We start from the raw sequence: 19,613 nt of genomic DNA, 5'->3' as shown, positions 1-19,613 counted from the left end.
ACCTTAAAAATCATCTGGTTCCAGCCCTCCTGCCATGGCAGTGGTGCCTGGCCTGGCCCATAGTGCTCACTGACTGCCACTTGCTGTTACAGGCTTGTCAGCACCAGTGCCCAGAGGCAGGAAGGGGAAGAAGACAAAGAACCAGATGCTTCTTCCCGAGATAAAGAATGCAGACTGGCTTGCCACCTGCAACCCCGAGGTTGTCCTGCATGATGACAGCTACAAGAAGCACCTCAAACAGCACTGCAACAAGTGAGTGCAGGAGCCAGCTTGTGGAAACCATGGGCTTGAGGGCTTTTAGCGTGGGGAGGGTGGGAAGGAGCTGTGAAGGGCTCACAGCCCATGCATGTTCATTGTGCTCCAGCTGCTGGACTGCTCTCGGATGCTCCTCCAAGCTAAAAGGAGCTGTATCCTGAGCAGCACACCTCCGGCTGCAGAGCCCCAGCAGATCACAGGGCTGGGCACTGTGGTGTGACCACGTGGCTGGTGCCCATCCTGCTGTGAGATAGTAGGTCCTCCCATGCAGGGAAATGTGGTGTCAAGCAGGTTTCCCTGGCCTTGCTGACCCTCAGAGCATCCCCTGCAAACACTCTGGTGAGGGCTGTTGGACCAGGCCCTAGGCTGGCATCTGAGCACCTGCATGCTAACGTGTGTTCTTCTCTGCTGCTCCTGCACAGGGTTCTGCTGCGGGTGCGAATGCTCTACTACCTGAAGGCTGAAGTGCTGGGGGAGGCTGCGGACAAAGCCTTCGAGGGCACCCCTGCCAGGTAGGTACCTTACAGTGAACCCCTGTGGTACTTCTTGGGTAGGGTTTGGCAGTTCTCAAGCACTGCTGCAGCCATCCGGGCCAGCACATCTGCGCTCACTGCAGCTCCGGGTGGTTCAGATCCTGTGGTCAAATCCCCACGTCTTGTTCAGACAAAGCTTCATCCTTAGAGGGCAGCTCTGCCTGAGCAGGGACCTCAACAGGGCTGCCATGGCCAGGCCTTGGAGCAGAGCTTGCCCCATTGCTGTGGCCTGCAGACCCTTCCCAGCACTGAGGATAAGGGGCCAACAGGCTCTGTTAATGCCACTGAACCTGCAGCTTGCCTGCTCCTGTCCTTCCTGCAAAGACTCAGCTCTCCTTGCTTTGGAGAGAAGTGTGATATGCTGGGCTTAATTTACTAGAAGAGGGGCTGCTGCCTTCCCCAGCACAGGTGCATCATCACCAGTCTGTGGAGGGGACATTGCAGCCCACCCCCACCAGACATGCTGTTCCTCTGGGGCTGAGGGTTTGAAGTGGTTTCCCCCAGCAGATGCTGTTGACATCAGACAGGATCTCCAGTCTTTTGGTGTTGCTTGGGTGGGAGGGGAGAAGAGAGGGGCTGTGCAGCCTCCCTATCTCTGCAGAGGATAGGGATGGCAGTGGGTGGTGGTGGAGCCAAGGCTGCAGCTCTCTGAGCCCAGGGAGATGTGATGTGCACACCAGGTCATGTGGGGCCCAGGACAGCCTTGCCTGCATTAGCTGTCCCCCAGCCAGCAAGTGATGGCTCCTGTCTCCTGCTGCCCATGCCCAGCAGTGCCCAGTGAGCTCTGTGAGGCTCATAGAGGGGTGTTCCTACCTTGTCTGCCACAGGGATCTGGATGTGCTGCTGCCAGACATTGACTATGTGGAGATCCCAGTGGACTGGTGGAACGCTGAAGCTGATAAATCCCTGCTCATTGGTGTCTTCAAGCACGGTGTGTACCCAGCTTGTCTGGTCGGTGCCAGTGGATGAGGGGGACCCAAGTGGAGCACCTGGAGGGAACATCACATCAGTGTGAAGGGGCAGAGCTGTAGCCACACACCACAGCCACACAGGGCCAATGGGAGCTCTCCCAGGCACCAACAGCTGCCTTGTTTAGATGGTGGGGCAGGCACACTGCAGTGCCCACCATGGCCATACCTGGTCTCATAGCAGGCTCCTGGTTTTCCAGGAGCAGCATGCAGTTGCCACGTGAGAACAAGGAGGAAGGCACAGAGCCTCTCCTGGCATCCCCAGCCTTGTCATGAAGTCCCCCTTTGGCTTCCAGGAGCCACAGGGCTGCTTTTTCTCTTGGCTACAACCTGCTTTGGGTGCTGTGCACAGCTCCAGGCACTGCTCTGCAGTGGGGGATGGAGAGGCTGCCCTTTCTCTTTGCCCGCTGCCCAGGGGCTGTGGAGCAATTAGCAGCTTTGGGGAAAGTGTTCTGAATTTCTGAGGGTGAGAATTGCTTTCACAGCAGCCCAGAGGGTGAGAGCCACATGGGGAGCTGTGTCCCACAGAGCAGGAGGTTCTCCTGAACCAGGCTCAGACCTGGCTTTGTGCTGTCTGTCTCCTTGCTGATGGGCCGCGGTGGTTGGCAGGTTACGAGCGGTACAACGCCATGCGGGCGGACCCGGCGCTGTGCTTCCTGGAGAAGGTGGGAATGCCGGATGAGAAGCTGCTCTCTGCGGAGCAGGGTGTCAGCGACGGGGCTCAGGACACTGCCGAAAGGTGGGCAGGGATGGAGCAGAGCTCTTGGGGGCTGCCTGGGTCACTCCTGGGGCTGTGCTGGCAGTGGGGAGGGCTGTGTGCAGGGGGGAGGAAGGAAGCAGACTGCATCAGAGCACAGCGGGCAAGGCAGAAAGCAGGGGGAGTATGAAACATGAGCACCACTCTCTCCTCCCTCCTGCCAACGAGTGGCACAGCCAGAGGTGCTGTGCTGCTGCTGCCAGGGACTAATTCATTCTCTTACCCAGGGGCTGCATGGAGAAGGAAGAGGGCAGTGGAGAAAAGCTGGAAGGGCTGCCAAAGCAGGAGGTGAGTGGGATTCACAGTGATCAGTGAACATCTGCTGCTGCCAGGCCTTCCCTCCTGCCCTGTGCTGCAGGCTTGGCTCCATCAGCTCTGCTGTGAGGCACTGGGGAACCTCCACTGGAGGTGACCCAGCCCTGTGCCGGCTTTGCTGTGCCATACGTGGGCTCTGCCCTGCAGTCTGTGTCATCTCAGCTTCTGTTGTTGCCTCTGTGTGTTTCCTGCAGACCTGGGCAGCATCTCCCTTGTGGGCAGCTGAGGGGGATTGGCTGGGAATGGCCAAGGGGGGCTGGATCTCAACACTCAGCTTCAGGAGCCACATGGGGCCCTGGCAGAGGAGTTGGTGTCCTAAAAGGAATGGCCCTGGGGGAGAGGAAGAGCAGTGAACAAGGCAGCACAGGAGGGTGTGGAGTTCATTTGGGCAGCAGAAGCTGTGCACTTTAACTGTCCTGGGCAGTGGCTCTGCAGCCTGTGTCATGGTGGTGAACCTCCCCTCCAAGCTTAAAACGGATAGAACTGCCCCTCTGAGCTGTCACCTCCCCTGTGTGTGCTGAGGGCAGCCTAACTGCAGCCCTAGGGCCCGGGACACGCAGCTCTGCCTGTCCTGTCACCCTCAACCTGGGTGGCTGTGGGTACAGGGTGCTGTGTGCGGGGCTGGCAGCCCTCTCTCATGGTTTCCTTCTGCAGGACATCGTGGCCGCTGGGGTGGGTGAAGCCAGTGAGAAGCGGGACGAGCCAGCGGCAGGTGAGGCCGTGTCTCCTGCAGCATCGTGCAGGGCTTCCCAGCGCTGGCACGGCACAGCCAGGGCACTGAGACGGGCACTGCTGGGCTGGGGGGACACTGCTCTGTGTTAGTGATAATGGGTGAGGTAGCTTAACCTGGGCAGGAGGAGTCATGTCTGACCCATGTCTATGGCAGGGCAGCCAGGCTCCTGAATAGGTGGTCCCAACCAAAGCCAGTCAGGGGTGACCCAAAGCCATTTGCCTGCCCTTGTCCATGCAGTTGCCTGTGTGAGATGAGCATGCTGGTCTCAGCATTGCTGGAAGATATCATGGGCTGGCTGGCTCTGCTGCTGAGCAGGCATCTGCAGTCCTCTCCCATGCACAGCCTGGCCTGGAGTTGTCATTCCTACCCTGATCTCTGCCTCTCTGAAGGAAGCTGAGATATGGTGAGGCTGTGAGACAGCAGCTTTTGGGGTGCAGAGGCCCAGGGATGGTCACCACAGTCCCCCAGTTACGACTGATTCTCGGCATCCCCTGTGGGAGGGCAGAGGCAGGAGGGAGCTCTCAGAGCTGGGCTGGAGGGATGCGGGACCCCATGGCTTTGAGTGTGCATTAAATACTAATGTCCTTGCTGATGTTTGAAGCCCAGGATGGCTCCGACTCAGACAGATCCTGCTGGCCTGTCTCATCTGCTCTCACAGCCAGACTGCGGAGGCTTGTCACCGTCTACCAGCGCTGCAACCGCAAAGAGCTGCCTCCGCGTGCTGAGATGCTCATGCCTGGTAACCATGGATACTGGCTGCAGGACGAGATGTTCCGGAGAGCCTCCGAGATGGACTCTGTGAACAAAGAAATGCAGAAAAGGTAACGCAGCAGAATGTCCTTTCCAGAGCTGATTGAGGCCAGTCGAAATCCTTGCGCCCAGGTAGATGTCACCACGGCTGGCATGGGGGTCCTTGCTGGGCAGGGAAAGCTGTTCCCATGCACAAGGGAGCCTTGTGGCTCCAGCAGCCAGGCCAGCTGGGGATCAGCCTTCTTGGTACTGGTGACATGGTGAAAGGAAGCAAGGAGACAGCTCCCCAGGATCAAATCCAGCATCTGCTGGGCCAGGGATCACCTCCAGCCCCAGCAGAACAGTGCTGCTGAGCAGGGTTGTGCGCTTGGGACACACTGTGGCTGAGGGGTGACACACAAGCACTGTCACAGCCTGTGTGTGCAGCCTTTTTGACCCTCGTGTCTCTCACACCACTGAATTAGGCTCTTGCTCATGGCCTTGGGAGCCCCATGGCATATCCTGGTGGTGCTCTGCTCTCATTCTGTTTGTATCCCAGTAAATGAAAAGATGGTGGGACCCTCCTGGCACTCACCTTTCCCTGCCATGACCTGTTCCTGCTCTTGTCCTGCAGTTTGCACCCTGCTCTGTTCTCCGTGGCCTGTTTGCCCCAGGGCTGCATTTGTCCAGGATACTCTTCACCATCTCTGTCCTGGATCATTCCTTGGAGAGATTCGCACGAGGTGGAAGCTCACAGGGTCCAAACCAGAGTGAAAGTTGGGCTCTAACAGTGCTGTAACTGAGCCCCCCTGAAAGTAGCATGGTTGCTTTCCTTCAGTGGGGAGGGGCTGGCACCCACCCCAGGAGTCCACAGGGGTCAGCAGAATGTGTGGATACTGCGACCCTTACAGCAATGAACCCCAGTCCCAGTTTCCCTCTGGATGAGAGCTGTGTCTGCAGGACCTTCCTTTCTAATTCCTAGTGTGCTTCTCCTGGCAGCTGCTCCAAAACTGATAGGCAGTAACTAGGTAGTCCTCTCGGAGCCTCTGCCTGGTGCCTTGCCCACACTGGGACCAGAATGTATCTCAGTGGTGTTCATGTCTCCTCCATACCCCACAGGTGGACCAGGAGGGAGCAGGCAGATTTCTACCGCACTGTCTCCTCCTTTGGGGTTATCTATGACCAGGAGAAAAAGATCTTTGACTGGACTCAGTTCCGAGCCATCTCTCGACTGGAGAAGAAGACAGATGAAAGCCTGGAGAAGTACTTCTACAGCTTTGTGGCCATGTGCAAGAACGTCTGTGGTCTCCCGCTGTGGAAAGAGGATGGTGAGTGGAAATTTCATGGTCTGTGGAGGGGTAACAGTAGGTCCACATGGCCATAGGTCAGAAATGGTCCCACTGCTCTTGTGGAGCAGGAGAGCAAGGGAAGGGTTTCAGGGACAGTTGGAGGCAGTCGAGTGCTGCTCCTGGTCCAGCTGCTAAAGTCAAGGCAGTTTACACCCACACGTCCATTTGGTGGCAAATGAATGGAAGGTGCTGAGGCTGGGAAAAGAAGCCTCAACTACAGACACTCCCCTTGCTCCGAGTACCTCTCATCGATGTGTATAACGTGGCCTTGGCTTTTCTATCCCTGCTGTAGGTCCCCCAGACCCCGACATCTACGTGGAGCCCATCACGGAGGAGCGTGCTGCCAGGACCCTGTATCGCATCGAGCTGCTGCGGAAGGTGCGCGAGCAAGTGCTCAAGTGTCCGCAGCTCCACGAGCGGCTCAAGCTGTGCCGGCCCAGCCTCTACCTGCCTGTGTGGTGGGAGTGTGGCAAACACGACCGGGACCTGCTCATCGGCACCGCCAAGCACGGCCTGAATCGCACCGACTACTACATCATGAATGACCCCCAGCTGTCTTTTTTAGATGCGTACAGGAACTATGCCCAGAACAAAAGAACGGGGCTCCCAGCCCCAGAAACCCTGTGCTGCCTTTACCAGACTAACTCCAAACTCTACAGTTCCCCTCTGTACAGCCAGGTGGACCGGACCTGTGAGTCCCTGGAGAATGAAGCCGAGGGTCAGATGAAGCTGGAAGCTGTAGACAATACGATGTCCCAGGCTGGGGGCAGTCCGCTGGATGCAAACTGTGAAACCTTCATGTCTAAAGTCCAGGACATCATGTCCAGTAACTATGACGAGAGCTCTTTGCCGGACTCGTTGGTGTGCATGATGTACGACGAGAAGGCCTGTAACAGTGAGCAAAGCTCCCTTGCTCGAGACAGCCCAAGTTGCCCAGATGTTGGAAGCAGCATTGCTAAACTCTCTGAGGGCAAGCTAGAGGGGGACGAGGATCCATCCAGCTACGATGCTGATGCCATGAGAGAGACTCCCTTCCTAGAGGGTTTGCAGGTGGGCTGTGACCGAATGGACGGTCAGAACGAGGAAGCTGAGCCTTCACCTTCTACCCCCGAAAGCGACCCTTCACAGAGCATCCCAGCAGAGCTCTGTGAAGCCCTGCAGCAGAAGGGAGACCTCACCAGCCCTGCGTCAGTGCTGCCTGAGCACGCTGCCATGGAAGGGGTCATAAGCATGGGGCTCTACAGTCCCACTCTTCGTAACTATGAAATCAAGGTTCCTCCTGAGCAGAGGTTCATCAATCTGCTGCAGGAGAAAGGAATGGAGGCAAAGTCAGGGCCAAGTCAGAGCCACAGCGAGGAAGATGAGGAGGAAGAGGAGGATGATGACAACTCTGAGGCAGCAGCAGATGCTGTAGAAATCTTGAGTGCTCCCAGAACCAGGGCTGGCTGTGACCCTGAGGCCAATGAACTGGGGGGTGAGGAGCAGAGCTCTGGCCTCCGCACACCCGAGGACACTTGCCCAGAAGATGTGAATGGCGAAAGAGAGTCCCTGGGGCTGGGGACACCCGAAGGGCTGGGGGAGCCCGGGACAGAGGGCCGGGAGGACCATGGCTTGGATGAGGAGAGCACCCTGCAGCACTCACCGGGACAGGCTCATGGCCAGGCTTTCAGCCTGCCTGCCCCGATGCTGGGGCGCCCAGGGGCAGAGCACCCCCGTGCTGGGGTGGAAGCCTGGGGCCGAGGGGCTGAGGGGCAGGCAGGCTACAGAGATGCCCTGCACCCTGAGCCCCAGGGGGTGAAGCAAGAAGAGCATGATGGGGAGAAAGCCAGCAGCAGCCAGAGTCAAGGTATGTTCCTAAGAGCTCCCTCTGTTAATCAGTCACCTCTGGGGTGGGAGGGACCTGCTGACCTCCCAGCAGAGCCACAGCCTTGGGGGTGCTGAGCCCCCAGGGGCTCACTCTAGCTGGTGTGACTGGGGAACAAAGGGTTGTGGCTGTGTTTGCCACAGCCACCCACTGTTAGCCCCAGCAGCCCCTCTGCCATGAGCATCCCATGGACCGTAGGACACCCTTCCCTTCCTGGCATAGGACAGTGCCTGAAAGCACTTGCTTTCAGAAAAGAAAGCTGCTTGTGGGAGCCTGTGGTATGGGGATGGTGGCCACTGCAGCAGAGTCCCCCCAGACTCAGCCCACGGGAATGTTTGCCCTTCCTGAGCAGTGCGGGCTGCCTGCCATGAGCCAGGGCTGATGCATTTCTTGGTGGCTGGCTGGGAAAAGGGACCCTTGTGGAGCCAGCTGGGTGCTGGGGTGGGAAAGGGTGAAGAGTTGCTCTTGCCTCAGTAGGGCAAGAGAGGCAGGGTGGTGATGATCTCTGTTCTCTGTTGGTCCCTCAGATGGTTCAGAGAAGTACATGGAGGAAGAGAGCAAGAGTTCTGCTTCTGTCCTGCCTGGGGAGATTGATGACCTTCAGGATGCCCGGGCACCGACCATAGCCCAGCTGCTGCAGGAGAAGACACTTTACTCCTTCTCTGAGTGGCCTAAAGTGAGTTTAAAATCAACACTCTGTGTATTGCAAGTGTTACTGCGTGGTCCTGGCCAGCAGTAGCTCACACACCTCCAGCTCTGCCTCCTGGTCCTCCCCATATGTCTCCCCATGGATGCTCTAACAGGGGTGCTCTTCCCAAGAACCCATTTGGGACACGCCTTCCCCAAAGCAGTTTTCTGCCAGGCTGAGGTCATGTCAACTGAGTTTGTCTTTAATCCTGAGTCACTCATTCGGATCCTAGCCTGCCACCATCCAATTCTGTTTGCAGGACCGTGTGATCATCAACCGCATAGACAACATCTGCCATGCCATCCTGAAGGGCAAGTGGCCTTCCTCCAGCCAGCAGTTTGAGACACCGACCCTGCTGACAGCTCCAGCGGTACCCAGCAATGCCGGCAGCAGGAACAGTTTTGCTGAGTCAGAAGCCTCTGACCCCAGCTTCAATAATGGGGTGTTAATCTCACAGGTACAAAAGGTATGGGGGGGCCATTGGGCAGGGACAGGCTTGGGACTTTGGGGTGAAGAATTGCCTAGAAATGGTCAAGAGTTTTCCAAGAGGGATCTGGGTTCTCCCTGCCTTTTGGTGCCACTTGCGCTGTATAACACGTGGCTTGAGCCACTTGGTCCTCTTCATTGGGAGCTCCTGGTAAGCTTCCTGTGCTCTCAGTCCCCTGTGAGCCCTGCTTCCCTCCTGGGAAGACAGCTGTTCTGTAGCTGTAGAAGTGCTTCCAGAGTCAGTGCCAGAGCCCACAGCATGATCAGGGGAAAAAGGAGACACTGCCCTGGTGTCCCGAAACAGTAGGTGCACAAGAAGGCACTGCCACATTAATCACCAGCTCCCATCTCCTCTTGCTGTTGGACACCATGAAAAGAGAAGCTGCTGGCCTGGAACCGAGCCTGGAGCACCCAGGGTTCCAGCACTGTAGGGGATCAAAGTGTGTGTGAGGGTGCTCCTGCACCATCCCCACAGAGGGAAAGAGAGGTTGATGTGCCCAGGGAAGGGCATCCTTCAGGGTTTCTGCAGAGGCAGAAGAGCCTGACTTAGCTCAGTGTTAAGAGCTGTGATCCCTGGGCAGTGTGTGAGCAGCTGTAACCATCTTTGTGGCTTTGATACACACAGGAAGGCTTCCTGACCCCTGCCTTTGCAAAGGATGAGCGGAAGCACAGGAGGCCCTATGAATTTGAGATGGAGAGAGATGCCAAACAGAGGAGCTTGGAGCAGCTGACAGCAGCCCATGTTCATCCACCCATTGTGCTGAACGGCTGGCGCGACACAGCAGTGGACTTGTCCAGAGCCTCTGACGGGTCCCCGGGGAACTCCTCTCCTTTCCCCCTGAATGCAAACATGACCAAGCTGGGGACTGTGAACACTCTTCAGGGCTCCCTGGGCATGGACTTGTCTGGCATCCTCCAGGCAGGGTTAATCCATCCTGTCACGGGACAAATAGTGAATGGCAGCCTCCGGAGAGATGATGCTGCCATGAGGAGGAGACGGGGCAGGAGAAAAAATGTAGAAGGGATGGACCTCATCTTCTTGAAGGAGAGGCCTCTTCCAACCAGGCTGCAGGTGGGTTGATGCTCCCCCCTTCTCACGTGGATTCAGCACGATTTGTCTCATAGTCCAGCTCTCCCCTACAAGCTCTGCTGCCCACAACAGTGCAGGACTTCCTCCAGGACAGCTTGGCTTGTGCTGGAGCAGGCAGGAGCAGATATCAGTTCAGGGAGGAAGGGAAGTTTTCCTTCTGCCTTGCAGCACTCTGGAGTGTTTGAGTCCTGCTAAGCGTTACCAAAAGCAGCTGCCCCACTTCAGGGGGTGTCTAGGATTAGAGAACATGAGGAAGGGTCCTTGACTGCATTGGACATATGGCCAAGAGCCTGCTGTGTCCTTTCCCCTTCTACCCTGGGATCCGCTCAAAGAAGAATGGGGCTCTGGGTGCAAGACCAGTCCCTCTAGACCAATTTTAGAAGTGATCTGGTTGGTCTTCCTGGTGATGAGGGTGTTTCAAGGTGAGTTCAGAAGCATCTCCCAGTTCTGTTTGCCTTTCATGCCACCAGTGCTGGGGACAGAGCGCAAGTGTAATGTGGTGGTGATGCTTGAAGGAACAGGTGCTGGGGAATACGTGGATTAATCTATGTGACAGGAGCAGATCTCTTATTGTGTCTGTGTGCATCACCACATGCTGCTGATGGGCTCCCTCTGCTCTTCCCTCCACACCAGGATGTTCAGGAAGACCAGCCGCAGCCCCCTCAGAACAGTCCCCTCCCCGATGGGCCGGTTGCTGCTACCTCAACTCCACAGCCAGTCCCAGCTGCAGGCAGCCAAGCAGAGAAGGCTGTCCCGAATAAGAGTCTCCTCGACTGGCTCCGTCAGCAGTCCGACTACACACTCGAAGTTCCTGGCTTTGGCACAGTAAGGGTGGCCCTCGGTGGCACGTGTGTGTGTGTGTCTGTCCTGTGTGCTGCCCTGTGCGTTAGCTCTTCTGTGGTTGTCCTAAGTTCAGGGCTTTTTCCCTATACCGTGGCTCGTGGTGTTCATCAGGGCTGTCTGCAGGACTTTACTGCAGTGAAAGGCACTTGCTGAGCTGCATTATTCTGCCCCACCTCCAATGCATCCATCTGCCTAATACACTATTAGCCCAGTGTCTTCCAGAAGTGCCAAGGTGGGGAGAAAAATGGCAAGAGAGATTTCGGATGCTCAAGGTCTGTCGGCGTTGCTCCCTCTGCCTCATTTTAGGCAGTGCTGTTGTATTAAACAAGGTTCCCAGACAAAAGGAAACTTCTTCATATTAAAAACTGGACTGAGTGGCTGTGTTGCTGGCTGCAAAGGTTGCATGGCTGTGGGTGCTGTAAGAAAGTGGGGTGCAAAGTCTGTCTGGTTCTTCTTATTGTTTCATAAGCATCTGCCTCTTGGTTTCATAGGTTGGTTTGCTCCAGGTTTCAGCTTATTTAGCCTATTAGACCATGTGGTAGGCAGAGTACACGCTGTAAAACAGAGTAGGAACTGTAATAATACATAAAAGACTGCATCTTGGTCCTGGAGGATTGTATGCCTGAGGCAGGGATTCCCTGAAGCTTGGAGTACATGCAAGCCTGTAGTGATTTGGAGCTCATTAGAGATAAGAGATGAGGAGACCAGTGTTTGCTCGGGCAGAATGGCCCTTGCTTTTCAAAGTCTGGAGACATGGGCAGCTCTGTGCCCAAGGCCAGGCTCCCAGGAGCACTGCAAGGAGGAGTCAGATGGTGGTGGTGCATTTCCATCATCCTGCCTTCCATGGGGACTTAGTGGAGCTCACCCAGTCTGGCTGTGCTACTGGTGAACCTCTTGTCCCCAGCAAGGCCTCAGTGTCATCTCTCCAGGTGGGATTGATTGGAAGCTGCTCTGGGGTACTGCAGCAGCTCAGCTTGTTGAAGGACAGACCACGCTCGGGGGCTTTTCTTTGACTCTCAGGAATGAGAGCCTGCAGTAGTTCATTATAATGCCTCATTCCCACAGGCGCGTTGATGCTGGGACTCAGTGTAGGTAGGGGATGTGCAACAACTCAGCTCTAACTCTGTACATTGTGGTCCTGAAGGGCTCTGGTCCCAAAGAGACGCGGTGCAGCCTCTCTGCTGTGGGAACAGCTGAAATAGGAGTAAACCAAAGAACAGATGAGCAGATATCAGACTGACACGAGATGGCACACACAGACCTATTCTCTCTTTCTTTCCTAGCTGTGGTTAGCGCTGCGTTTACAGATGCACATATATCAATTGGCAGTTGTAGGACTGGAGGGGAATTAGAAAGGGCTGGAGCAGTCCAAGTGGGGTACACAAAAACCCCTTTATATGTACAAAAATCCATAGTGCTCATTTGGGAGCTGGCCCTGTGGCAGAGACCAGCCTGTGCCGCTTCCGCTGCTCCCGGCCAAGGCTGCAGGGGACCCTCTGTCCCTCGGGAGCTCATCCATGCTGCAGTCCTGCAGGGCTTGTGGCCGCCCAGGCTCATGAAGCCATCCAGTCTCATTAACGTTGTCTTGTTTGCACTCCAGAGTTTTTCAGACAAGCCCAAGCAGAGGAGGCAACGCTGCAAGGACCCCAGCAAATTGGACATTAGCTCACTCTCGGGAGAGGAGCGGGTGCCTGTGGTACATAAGGGTACCGGACGGCGGGTAAGCGAAGGCCTGTTCTGTGCTCTGCCCTTGGTAACTTGCGATGCTTAGCACACCCTGAGCTCACCTGGGGGAGATTAATCCAGAGGAGCCTATGGAAAGGACAAGCTCGTCACTGATCTACACTGTCCTGTGATGTGTGTGCCCAAGGGGACACAAACCTGAACAATGAGTGACTTTCTGTGTAAAGGGAAGTCTTGAGCGTTCACCCTTGCCAGGGCACACAGACCCCGCAGTGGCAAAGGGATTCAGCCTTTGGCTTTAAAGCCACCATCAGCACAGCCCTGGCTGGTGCTTTGTGTTCCAGATTTGATTGCTCCCCTTGGATTCACTGCAGTACGCTACAAATTGTAATACTGCCATGCAGATGTCTTTAGTTTGTTCCTCCTTACGAGGTGCAGGCAGAGCACACCAATACCCACCCAAGGGCTGCACATGCAGGAAGTGGAGGGTTTAAAGGGCTTTTTCTTGCTTACTGAGCAAAGAGCATGGATTTACTTGTCTGCCGTTTACTCCCCAGTGCACTGATGCTCACCTCTCTGAATGAGAAGGGATGTTCAGGGATACTTTCCACCAAATTTAGTTCTTAAACACGCCCAGGACTGCAGTAGGTCAGAAGGTGATGTGACGTTAATCACATCTAAACCCAAAACTAAAGAGTGAGGCAGAAAGAGGCTGTTCCAGCCACGTCTGTGTTCCCCTCTGTTACACCCATAATGGCCGTCGGAGACCTGGGTGAATGGGTGGGTTTGTCTGGTTCTGAGCGTGTCTTTTAGAGAAGCTCTGCCCCCATCACTTGCTCATGGGGAGGACGATGGGATGGGCCACAGAGGCTGAACTTGCCCTCTCTCCCTTGAACAGTGTGTCTGGAGGCAGCAGGCGCATACCGAGTCCTGCAAAGATGTGTAGCAAGGGAAGAGCCTCTCCCCCAGCCAAATTGCAGCCCAAAACAAGGAGCTAGGGGAAGTGTAATCATATTTCTTGTATTATTTTACATAACTCTTTCTGCAATAGAGGTCATCCTTGTGCTGTGTTTTATAGTTAGGGGGAGCCACGGCACCAGCATTGAAGGAATTGCCAAGGTGGCTTGATGCAAACTTGGAGTATGCTGTTGCAGCTGACTGGGCTGACATTGTTAAGCTTTCAGTAAGTTAGAGCTTTTGGAGAAATCTGTATCATGTCATCTTTTCTTTCCCCTCCCCATCCCCACAACCTTTCTCCAGTGAGGAGCTGGGAGCTGGGAGGGGAGAGCTGCAGGGCCGGCAGCACCGGGACCACTCGCATGGCAGAGAGGGAGGTTGGGCACTTGCCGCAGCTCAACAGCGTGGCCAGAGGATGGAGGAGAGCAGGGGTTCAATGCCCTGGGAACGGGGCTCAGCACCACAGGGTGGCTGTCCAGAAAGGCTCGGGATGCTTAGCAATAGCAGGGGCAATAGAAATGCCCCAGGAGCAGTAATGCGGGTGCTGGATGTCAGGGAGTGGACAAAACACATCCTCATGGGTCAAATTTTCAAAACTACCCTCAGCAAAGGCTTTTCACCAGCTCCTGCAAACTGCCTGTGCAGCCCTGGGCCTGGTCACCAGGCCTGAAGGCTCAGGCATTGGCAGGGAGAGGGGCAGGATGGAGATGAGCCTCGCCGCGTTCATTCACGCTGTTTGTCACGCCAGTCCCTGCCCCAGTGTGTGGCAGAGGAGGAAGAGGAGAGCTGTCCCCTCCGGCACATGGCTGTTGCTGGATCTCCCTTCCACACCCTGCGGGCTGGCCTTACCCAGACTTTTCCCTGTGCTCCCTCTCTCCTGTTCCCTGGTTTTGGGGCTGCCGTGGTTTGTGCGATGCCCTTGCAGGGGGATGGAAGGGGAATCAATTGGCTTACGAGGTTTGTACTGCTCTCAAAATCACTTCTAATTAGCGCTGGAGATTTGGCATGGTCTGTCCCACTCCCCAGGGAACAGCTCCCCGTCCAGGCAGCCAGACTTGTGTGAGCTGGCAGCTCTTCCTCACCCTCATTCACAGGGAATGGTCTGTTTGCCGATAGGAATAGCTGTGTGCCTGGCCACCACCCCGGGCACCCGCTGCATGCCCGTGAGCATTCGCACCCCTGAGCCCCATCAGCACTTTGCTTCGGGCGAGTGCAGTGTGCATCCATCCCGGCACATGCATGCAGAGGGACATCCGGCTGCTCTGGATGCTTGGGCAGGCAGGAGCATGGGGTTGGCTGCCCCGTGGAGCCCAGGCACAGTGGTGGCCACATGCTGGTTCTCCCATGTGCCAGTGGGAGCAGAGCAGAAGATTCTCCCTCTTTGGGCAGTAGACGTGCAGCCTGCAGGGTCATCCGATTCCAGGCTCTGCACTGCAGGTGTCAATGGGAACTACTTTTCCTACCTAAATCTATTATTGGAAATGGCTCAAAGAACGGCAGTGTTGAAACTCAAGGGAGCCACAAAGGGAAATGTCTAAATGTGTGTGATAAGAATGCTGAAAATGGAGTTTGAAGCTGCTCTGTGTTACTGGACAGTCTCGCCTGGTTGTGGCCGCTGGGTTTTGTTGCTGCCTCTGAATGCTCAGAATAACCTTCCTGGTGTCTCAGGCAAGCTCTGGCTGGGACCTCCTCAGACAGCATGACCCCTCTCTGCGAGTCATCCCATGCAGCTTTGCTGTACTGCAGAGCATTGAAAATTTGGCCCTTCACATCTAAAAGACAGGATTGCTGACCTGTTGCTGAAGCCCTGATTAAAGCTGGGAAGGGAGCTAAGCTGCCCCGGCACTTCTCATGCTGCAAGCAGCTGATGCTGAGGCCTCGGCTGAAAATACAGGGTACAAATGTGCTTCCTCCTTTCCTCCCTGTGCACTTTAATGGTGCAGTATCACACCAGGGCAGAGCGAGGGTGTTTTGCAGCATTTGGCAGCATCCCTTGGGGTAAAGTTGTGTGTGCCTCTCAAATTCCATGTCATGTAGGCAAATACTTCTGTGCTGACACCATCTGGGGTGCAGATGCAAGCGCAGAGAAGCCAGGCTTCCTTTGGTGCCGTAATAACCATCAGGTCTTTTCTGTTGTGTGTGTTTCGTTCTCAGGGCTACTTGCCGGAAAGCAAGTTCAATCGCATCCTGACCGAGCCTGTGCTCCGGGACACGGGGCCCCGCCGCAGGGGGAGAAGGCCCCGAAGCGACCTCATTAAAGGCCCTGGCGTCGTAGCAGATTCTTCCTCTGGAATGGGACCATTGTTCATGAACGGACTGATTGCTGGGATGGATCTGGTAGGACTTCAGAACATGAGAAACATGCAAGGGATCCCCCTGACTGGGCTGGTTGGGTTTCCTGCTGGATTTGCAGCAGTGCCTGCCGGCGAGGACGTGAAGAGCACCCTGAGTATGTTGCCCATGATGCTGCCGGGCATGGCTACTGTGCCCCAGATGTTTGGCGTTGGAGGACTCCTCAACCCCCCTATGACAACTACTTGTACTGCGACCGCTCCGACTTCGTTAACAAGCACAACGAAAAGTGGTACAGCCAACGCAGAGAAAGCTTCTGAGGATAAACCGAGTAGCCAGGATGTGAAAAAAGAAACTCTCTCAGAAGAGAAGCCTGGTCCTAGTTCGTTTTCTAATCAGACAGAATCCGCAATAACTACCAGTAGTCCTGTAGCTTTTAACCCGTTCCTTATCCCAGGGATGTCTCCTGGACTGATCTATCCCTCGATGTTTCTTTCCCCTGGCATCGGCATGGCGCTGCCCGGCATACAGCAGACCAGGCACTCGGAGGCAGCCAACCTGGAAAGCCAGAAACGGAAGAGAAAGAAAGCGAAAGGGGAGACGGCAAACCCAGAGCCAGAGACTGTCCCACTGCCGGAGAAGGAAGCTGCAAACAGTCAAAACTGTACGGAGCAGACACCACCGTCCTCGGCAGAGAAGGAGCAGGAGGGACCAGCGGAGCCGGAGCGCGAAGCGGCTCGCGATCCCAATTAGAACTTTTTGTTTCTCAATGAAAAAAAAACACAAAAAGATTGTGGCTTGTGAGTTTCTTATCCCATAAACTCTTTGTTACTTCCCCTCCCGCCCCGCCTTCATAAACCTGTGTTTCCATGAGTAATATTATCTACCTAATTCCCTGTCAGAAAGAAAGAAACCTCTGGTGACATACTACATGTTAATAGTTGCAGGGTCTTGCCACTTTATTAGATAAACAGTGTTGTCTAGCTAGTATGGGAGGCACCGAATTCTCATTCTGTTTTTCCAGTCGTTCATCCCAGCCGACGATAGCAAATCCAGTACTCGGTCACACACAGCCCCCCCCTTCCCCCCGAAATTGCTCACTCCTTTGAGAAGAAAAAGCAGCAAAAGAAAAGTCTTTACCTCTTGGTCTACACGCAGACAAGGGTATTTCTGTCTACAGCGACACTGAACGAAAAAGCCTGTATTTGGGGGTAAAAAGCACAGCTATAGTAAGTGCTAATGTGTATTTTTTTGATTTAAAGTATTTCCCTATTTTATCATGGTTACTAGAATAGTAGTATAGACAGAAGTATATAACTAATGATTGAAAATGCATATATTCATTTCTTTGAAAGGAAAAAAAAATAAGCATAACTGGTAGTGATCTAATTTCTTTATCATGCCCCCACCTCAAAGGTTTGGAGACAAACTGCAGCGAGTGAAAATAATGACCTAGACATTCTTTTGTACTTCTTAAAACCAAAGTTTGGTTTTGCATTAAGTGGAGTTTAGTTGCCCTTTCCTCGAGAGCTCCAAGAACTTTTCAGCTTGAGCTGGAAAGGTTTTGCACATCTTGCATGACTTTTTTGGGATTACTGTACCTGTAGCTACCGGTTTCTTCATCGTTCTGCTCGTCTTCAGTTCTCCTCTATGGCGTTAGTTCTCATCTATGGCATTAGAAGTGCTGTAAAGGTGTTTTTTTTCCAGCCGTGAACAGGCCACACTGATTTTAATGCTCGTATATGAACATTATATATACGTTGGTGGAGGCTTTCTGAGTTTTTATATTTCCCACTCCTTACCCTAGAAGCAACGTCCCTTCAGCAGATGAGGAGCAGGCTGTAGGCCAGCTTTCCTCTGTGGGGAGTCCTCTAAGGACTGTCGAGACTTCCATAGCTCAAGTTTCTTCTTTTCTAGCATTAGACTGTGAAGAGATGACCTTGGCTTCTTCTTTCCATTCCGTTTGCTGTTGAACAGTATTTCCTAGTCCCCCCGCCCTCCACTGGCAAATGATTATGTCTGCATTTTAAACGGACAGATTTTAATGCCGTCAGCCCCCCGCAGCTCTGGGTACTGAGACTCTGCCACAAGCAACTTCTCCTTCCCCTTCACTCCTCGTGTAGTTCTTCTTTCACTTGGGCTTGTTCCTATTTGCAGCTCATGGTTTGAGACTTGAAACAAAGCCGCAGTGGTGCAGCGTGAGATGAAAGGCAGGCTGGTGAGGGAGTTGGGAGTGTGCTAGTAATCGGTTCCACACTTGGTTGTCACAATTTACTGTATTTTTTACTTATTTTCTGTTACAGTTTTGCTAATTTATCAGATGGTCCAAATGTTTTGACATAACTATTTCAGTTTGCATTATTTATTTATGATGCTTTTTGTCATTGTCTTTTATACATTTGGGATTATAAATTATGTACATGTTAAAATTAGCATCTCAAAGAAGTCTGTTACCCATGGTCTAAAAAGCATTTGGTTTCTATTTTCACGGAATTTATTCCCAGTTTTCTGGATTGGATGATTTTAAGTATGTAACCAATCATAATGCAACCCCCCCACACACCCCCCTGATAATTAAATGTGTTCTATTTAATAACATCCTTGTAGCATAGATACTGTATCACTATCGACAGATTTCTTAGAAATGCTGCTATCTCTATTTAACTAACATTTTGTTCAGTTTTGCCTCCAGTGGAAGCAGAAAGGGTTTTTTCAGCTGTTAAATCCAAAATCAATATAATTTATTTATGTAAAAAAAAAAATAATCACAATTGATATATTTTTGAACCTTTTAAGTACTAACTTTCTTTTTATTCAGTAGAAGAACATGTACTTGCCCTAAATCCTTAAAATACAAATGCTATAAAACTTCATATATCTTCAAAGCCTTACTGTGAATGGATACAGCAATCTCTTCAGAGTCCATTTCTTGTTACGGGATGGTTTTCCCAGGGTTACACGCATTAAGGAACAGGGTTTAAAGTGACATTTATTTACTTAGCCAGCATGCTCTATACCTTGTTCTTCCTTATCAGACATGTATGCTACGTCTCTGGGTGTTCAGGCTTCTCTTTGACTGCTGCTTTGTGACCCTTTCGCAACCTGATATACTCTGTGGATTATTTAGACTGTAAGGCCTAAGTGGCTTCTTCTTCTTTTCCATCATTTCCAAAACCAAATGCCAAATCCTCACCGGTTTTCATGGCTACTCACACAAAACATAACATCCTTCACCAAATGTGCTAACAAAATAAACTGTCTGTGCTCTTGAACATGGATAAAAAGAGAAAAAAAAACAAGGTTTAAAAGTCAGATTTTTATTTTTTTAATTTAGTGACTAGATGATGCTTATCTGTCAGACTTGGCAGAGCCTTGCTACAGATGTATATAATCTTTTTTCCAGCAAATATATGTGAATGTTTAATTCACCTGACTCAGTGATAAACGTGACTTGCCTTTTTCTCAGCACGAATCCATTGAGCAGCTGTTGAACCCAGTGGAATTCTTCCATTCTCGTGCATGTGAGATGTGATTTGCTCCAGGGAAGGGCTGTTTGCAGCTGGCTCATGGCTTTCCCTGCCATAGAATGAGGTTATATGGGGATAATCTCCTTCTGCGGCCAGCAGCACTCACCCAGCACTGGGGGGGTTAACTCAATGTGTGTGGGGTCAGTCACTGCCCCCCATGGGCTGTTTGACCAATGAAGCAGCACAAGCTCCACCACGGAGCACAACAGCTCTACTGACCTGCTTCATCTGGGTGATGGGTAGAGGACCAGGGACCAGGCATGAGACTCCTCCCCATGCCAGTTAGTCCTGGCACTTAGGTGACACCTCGCAGCAGAAGAGGTGCTCAGTTCCTCCATGCCTTGTAAAATCCTAAGAGGTGCCAAATAAATGCTTGTCATAAGCAAGGATCTCGTGCTCTAGAAGAGTAGGTGTTAATTCGGGTTTTAAGATGAATAAATGCATGCACAGGAAAAGCTTTAAGGTCCAGGAAAAAAGGCACAGAGGGAAAAACAAGGGTCTTTGCTTGCTCTTCCTGCCCTTGCCTGAATACCTTGTTCTGGCA

At 53.2% G+C, this 19,613-nt stretch overlaps 1 protein-coding gene across 11 annotated transcripts in view; it reads left to right on the top strand.

Annotated features, from left to right (window-relative positions):
- The window catches only part of CHD6 (chromodomain helicase DNA binding protein 6), a 69,900-nt gene extending 50,925 nt beyond the window's left edge, over window positions 1–18,975 (top strand). For 7 of the 11 annotated variants that reach the window (XM_062642065.1, XM_062642062.1, XM_062642060.1 and 4 more), the window contains 16 exons: window positions 93–252; window positions 678–767; window positions 1,616–1,719; window positions 2,366–2,495; window positions 2,741–2,801; window positions 3,483–3,540; window positions 4,163–4,382; window positions 5,410–5,618; window positions 5,932–7,485; window positions 8,031–8,179; window positions 8,451–8,657; window positions 9,303–9,749; window positions 10,401–10,592; window positions 12,211–12,330; window positions 13,372–13,476; window positions 15,405–18,975. In XM_062642065.1, the coding sequence (XP_062498049.1) occupies window positions 93–252; window positions 678–767; window positions 1,616–1,719; window positions 2,366–2,495; window positions 2,741–2,801; window positions 3,483–3,540; window positions 4,163–4,382; window positions 5,410–5,618; window positions 5,932–7,485; window positions 8,031–8,179; window positions 8,451–8,657; window positions 9,303–9,749; window positions 10,401–10,592; window positions 12,211–12,330; window positions 13,372–13,476; window positions 15,405–16,295 (4,697 nt within the window). In that variant the 3' untranslated portion in view covers window positions 16,296–18,975. The remainder of the gene's footprint in view (window positions 1–92; window positions 253–677; window positions 768–1,615; window positions 1,720–2,365; window positions 2,496–2,740; window positions 2,802–3,482; window positions 3,541–4,162; window positions 4,383–5,409; window positions 5,619–5,931; window positions 7,486–8,030; window positions 8,180–8,450; window positions 8,658–9,302; window positions 9,750–10,400; window positions 10,593–12,210; window positions 12,331–13,371; window positions 13,477–15,404) is intronic. The other 4 variants (XM_062642067.1, XM_062642063.1, XM_062642058.1 and 1 more) reach the window with 3 other exon arrangements.
- The last annotated feature ends 638 nt before the right edge of the window (window positions 18,976–19,613 follow it).

The sequence above is a fragment of the Pezoporus occidentalis genome, unplaced genomic scaffold (genome assembly GCF_034315485.1).
Source record: "Pezoporus occidentalis ecotype Australia unplaced genomic scaffold, CSIRO_AGI_Poc_V1 ctg70, whole genome shotgun sequence".
NCBI classification, from domain to species: domain Eukaryota; kingdom Metazoa; phylum Chordata; class Aves; order Psittaciformes; family Psittacidae; genus Pezoporus; species Pezoporus occidentalis.
This window is presented reverse-complemented; position numbering and strand designations above follow the sequence as displayed.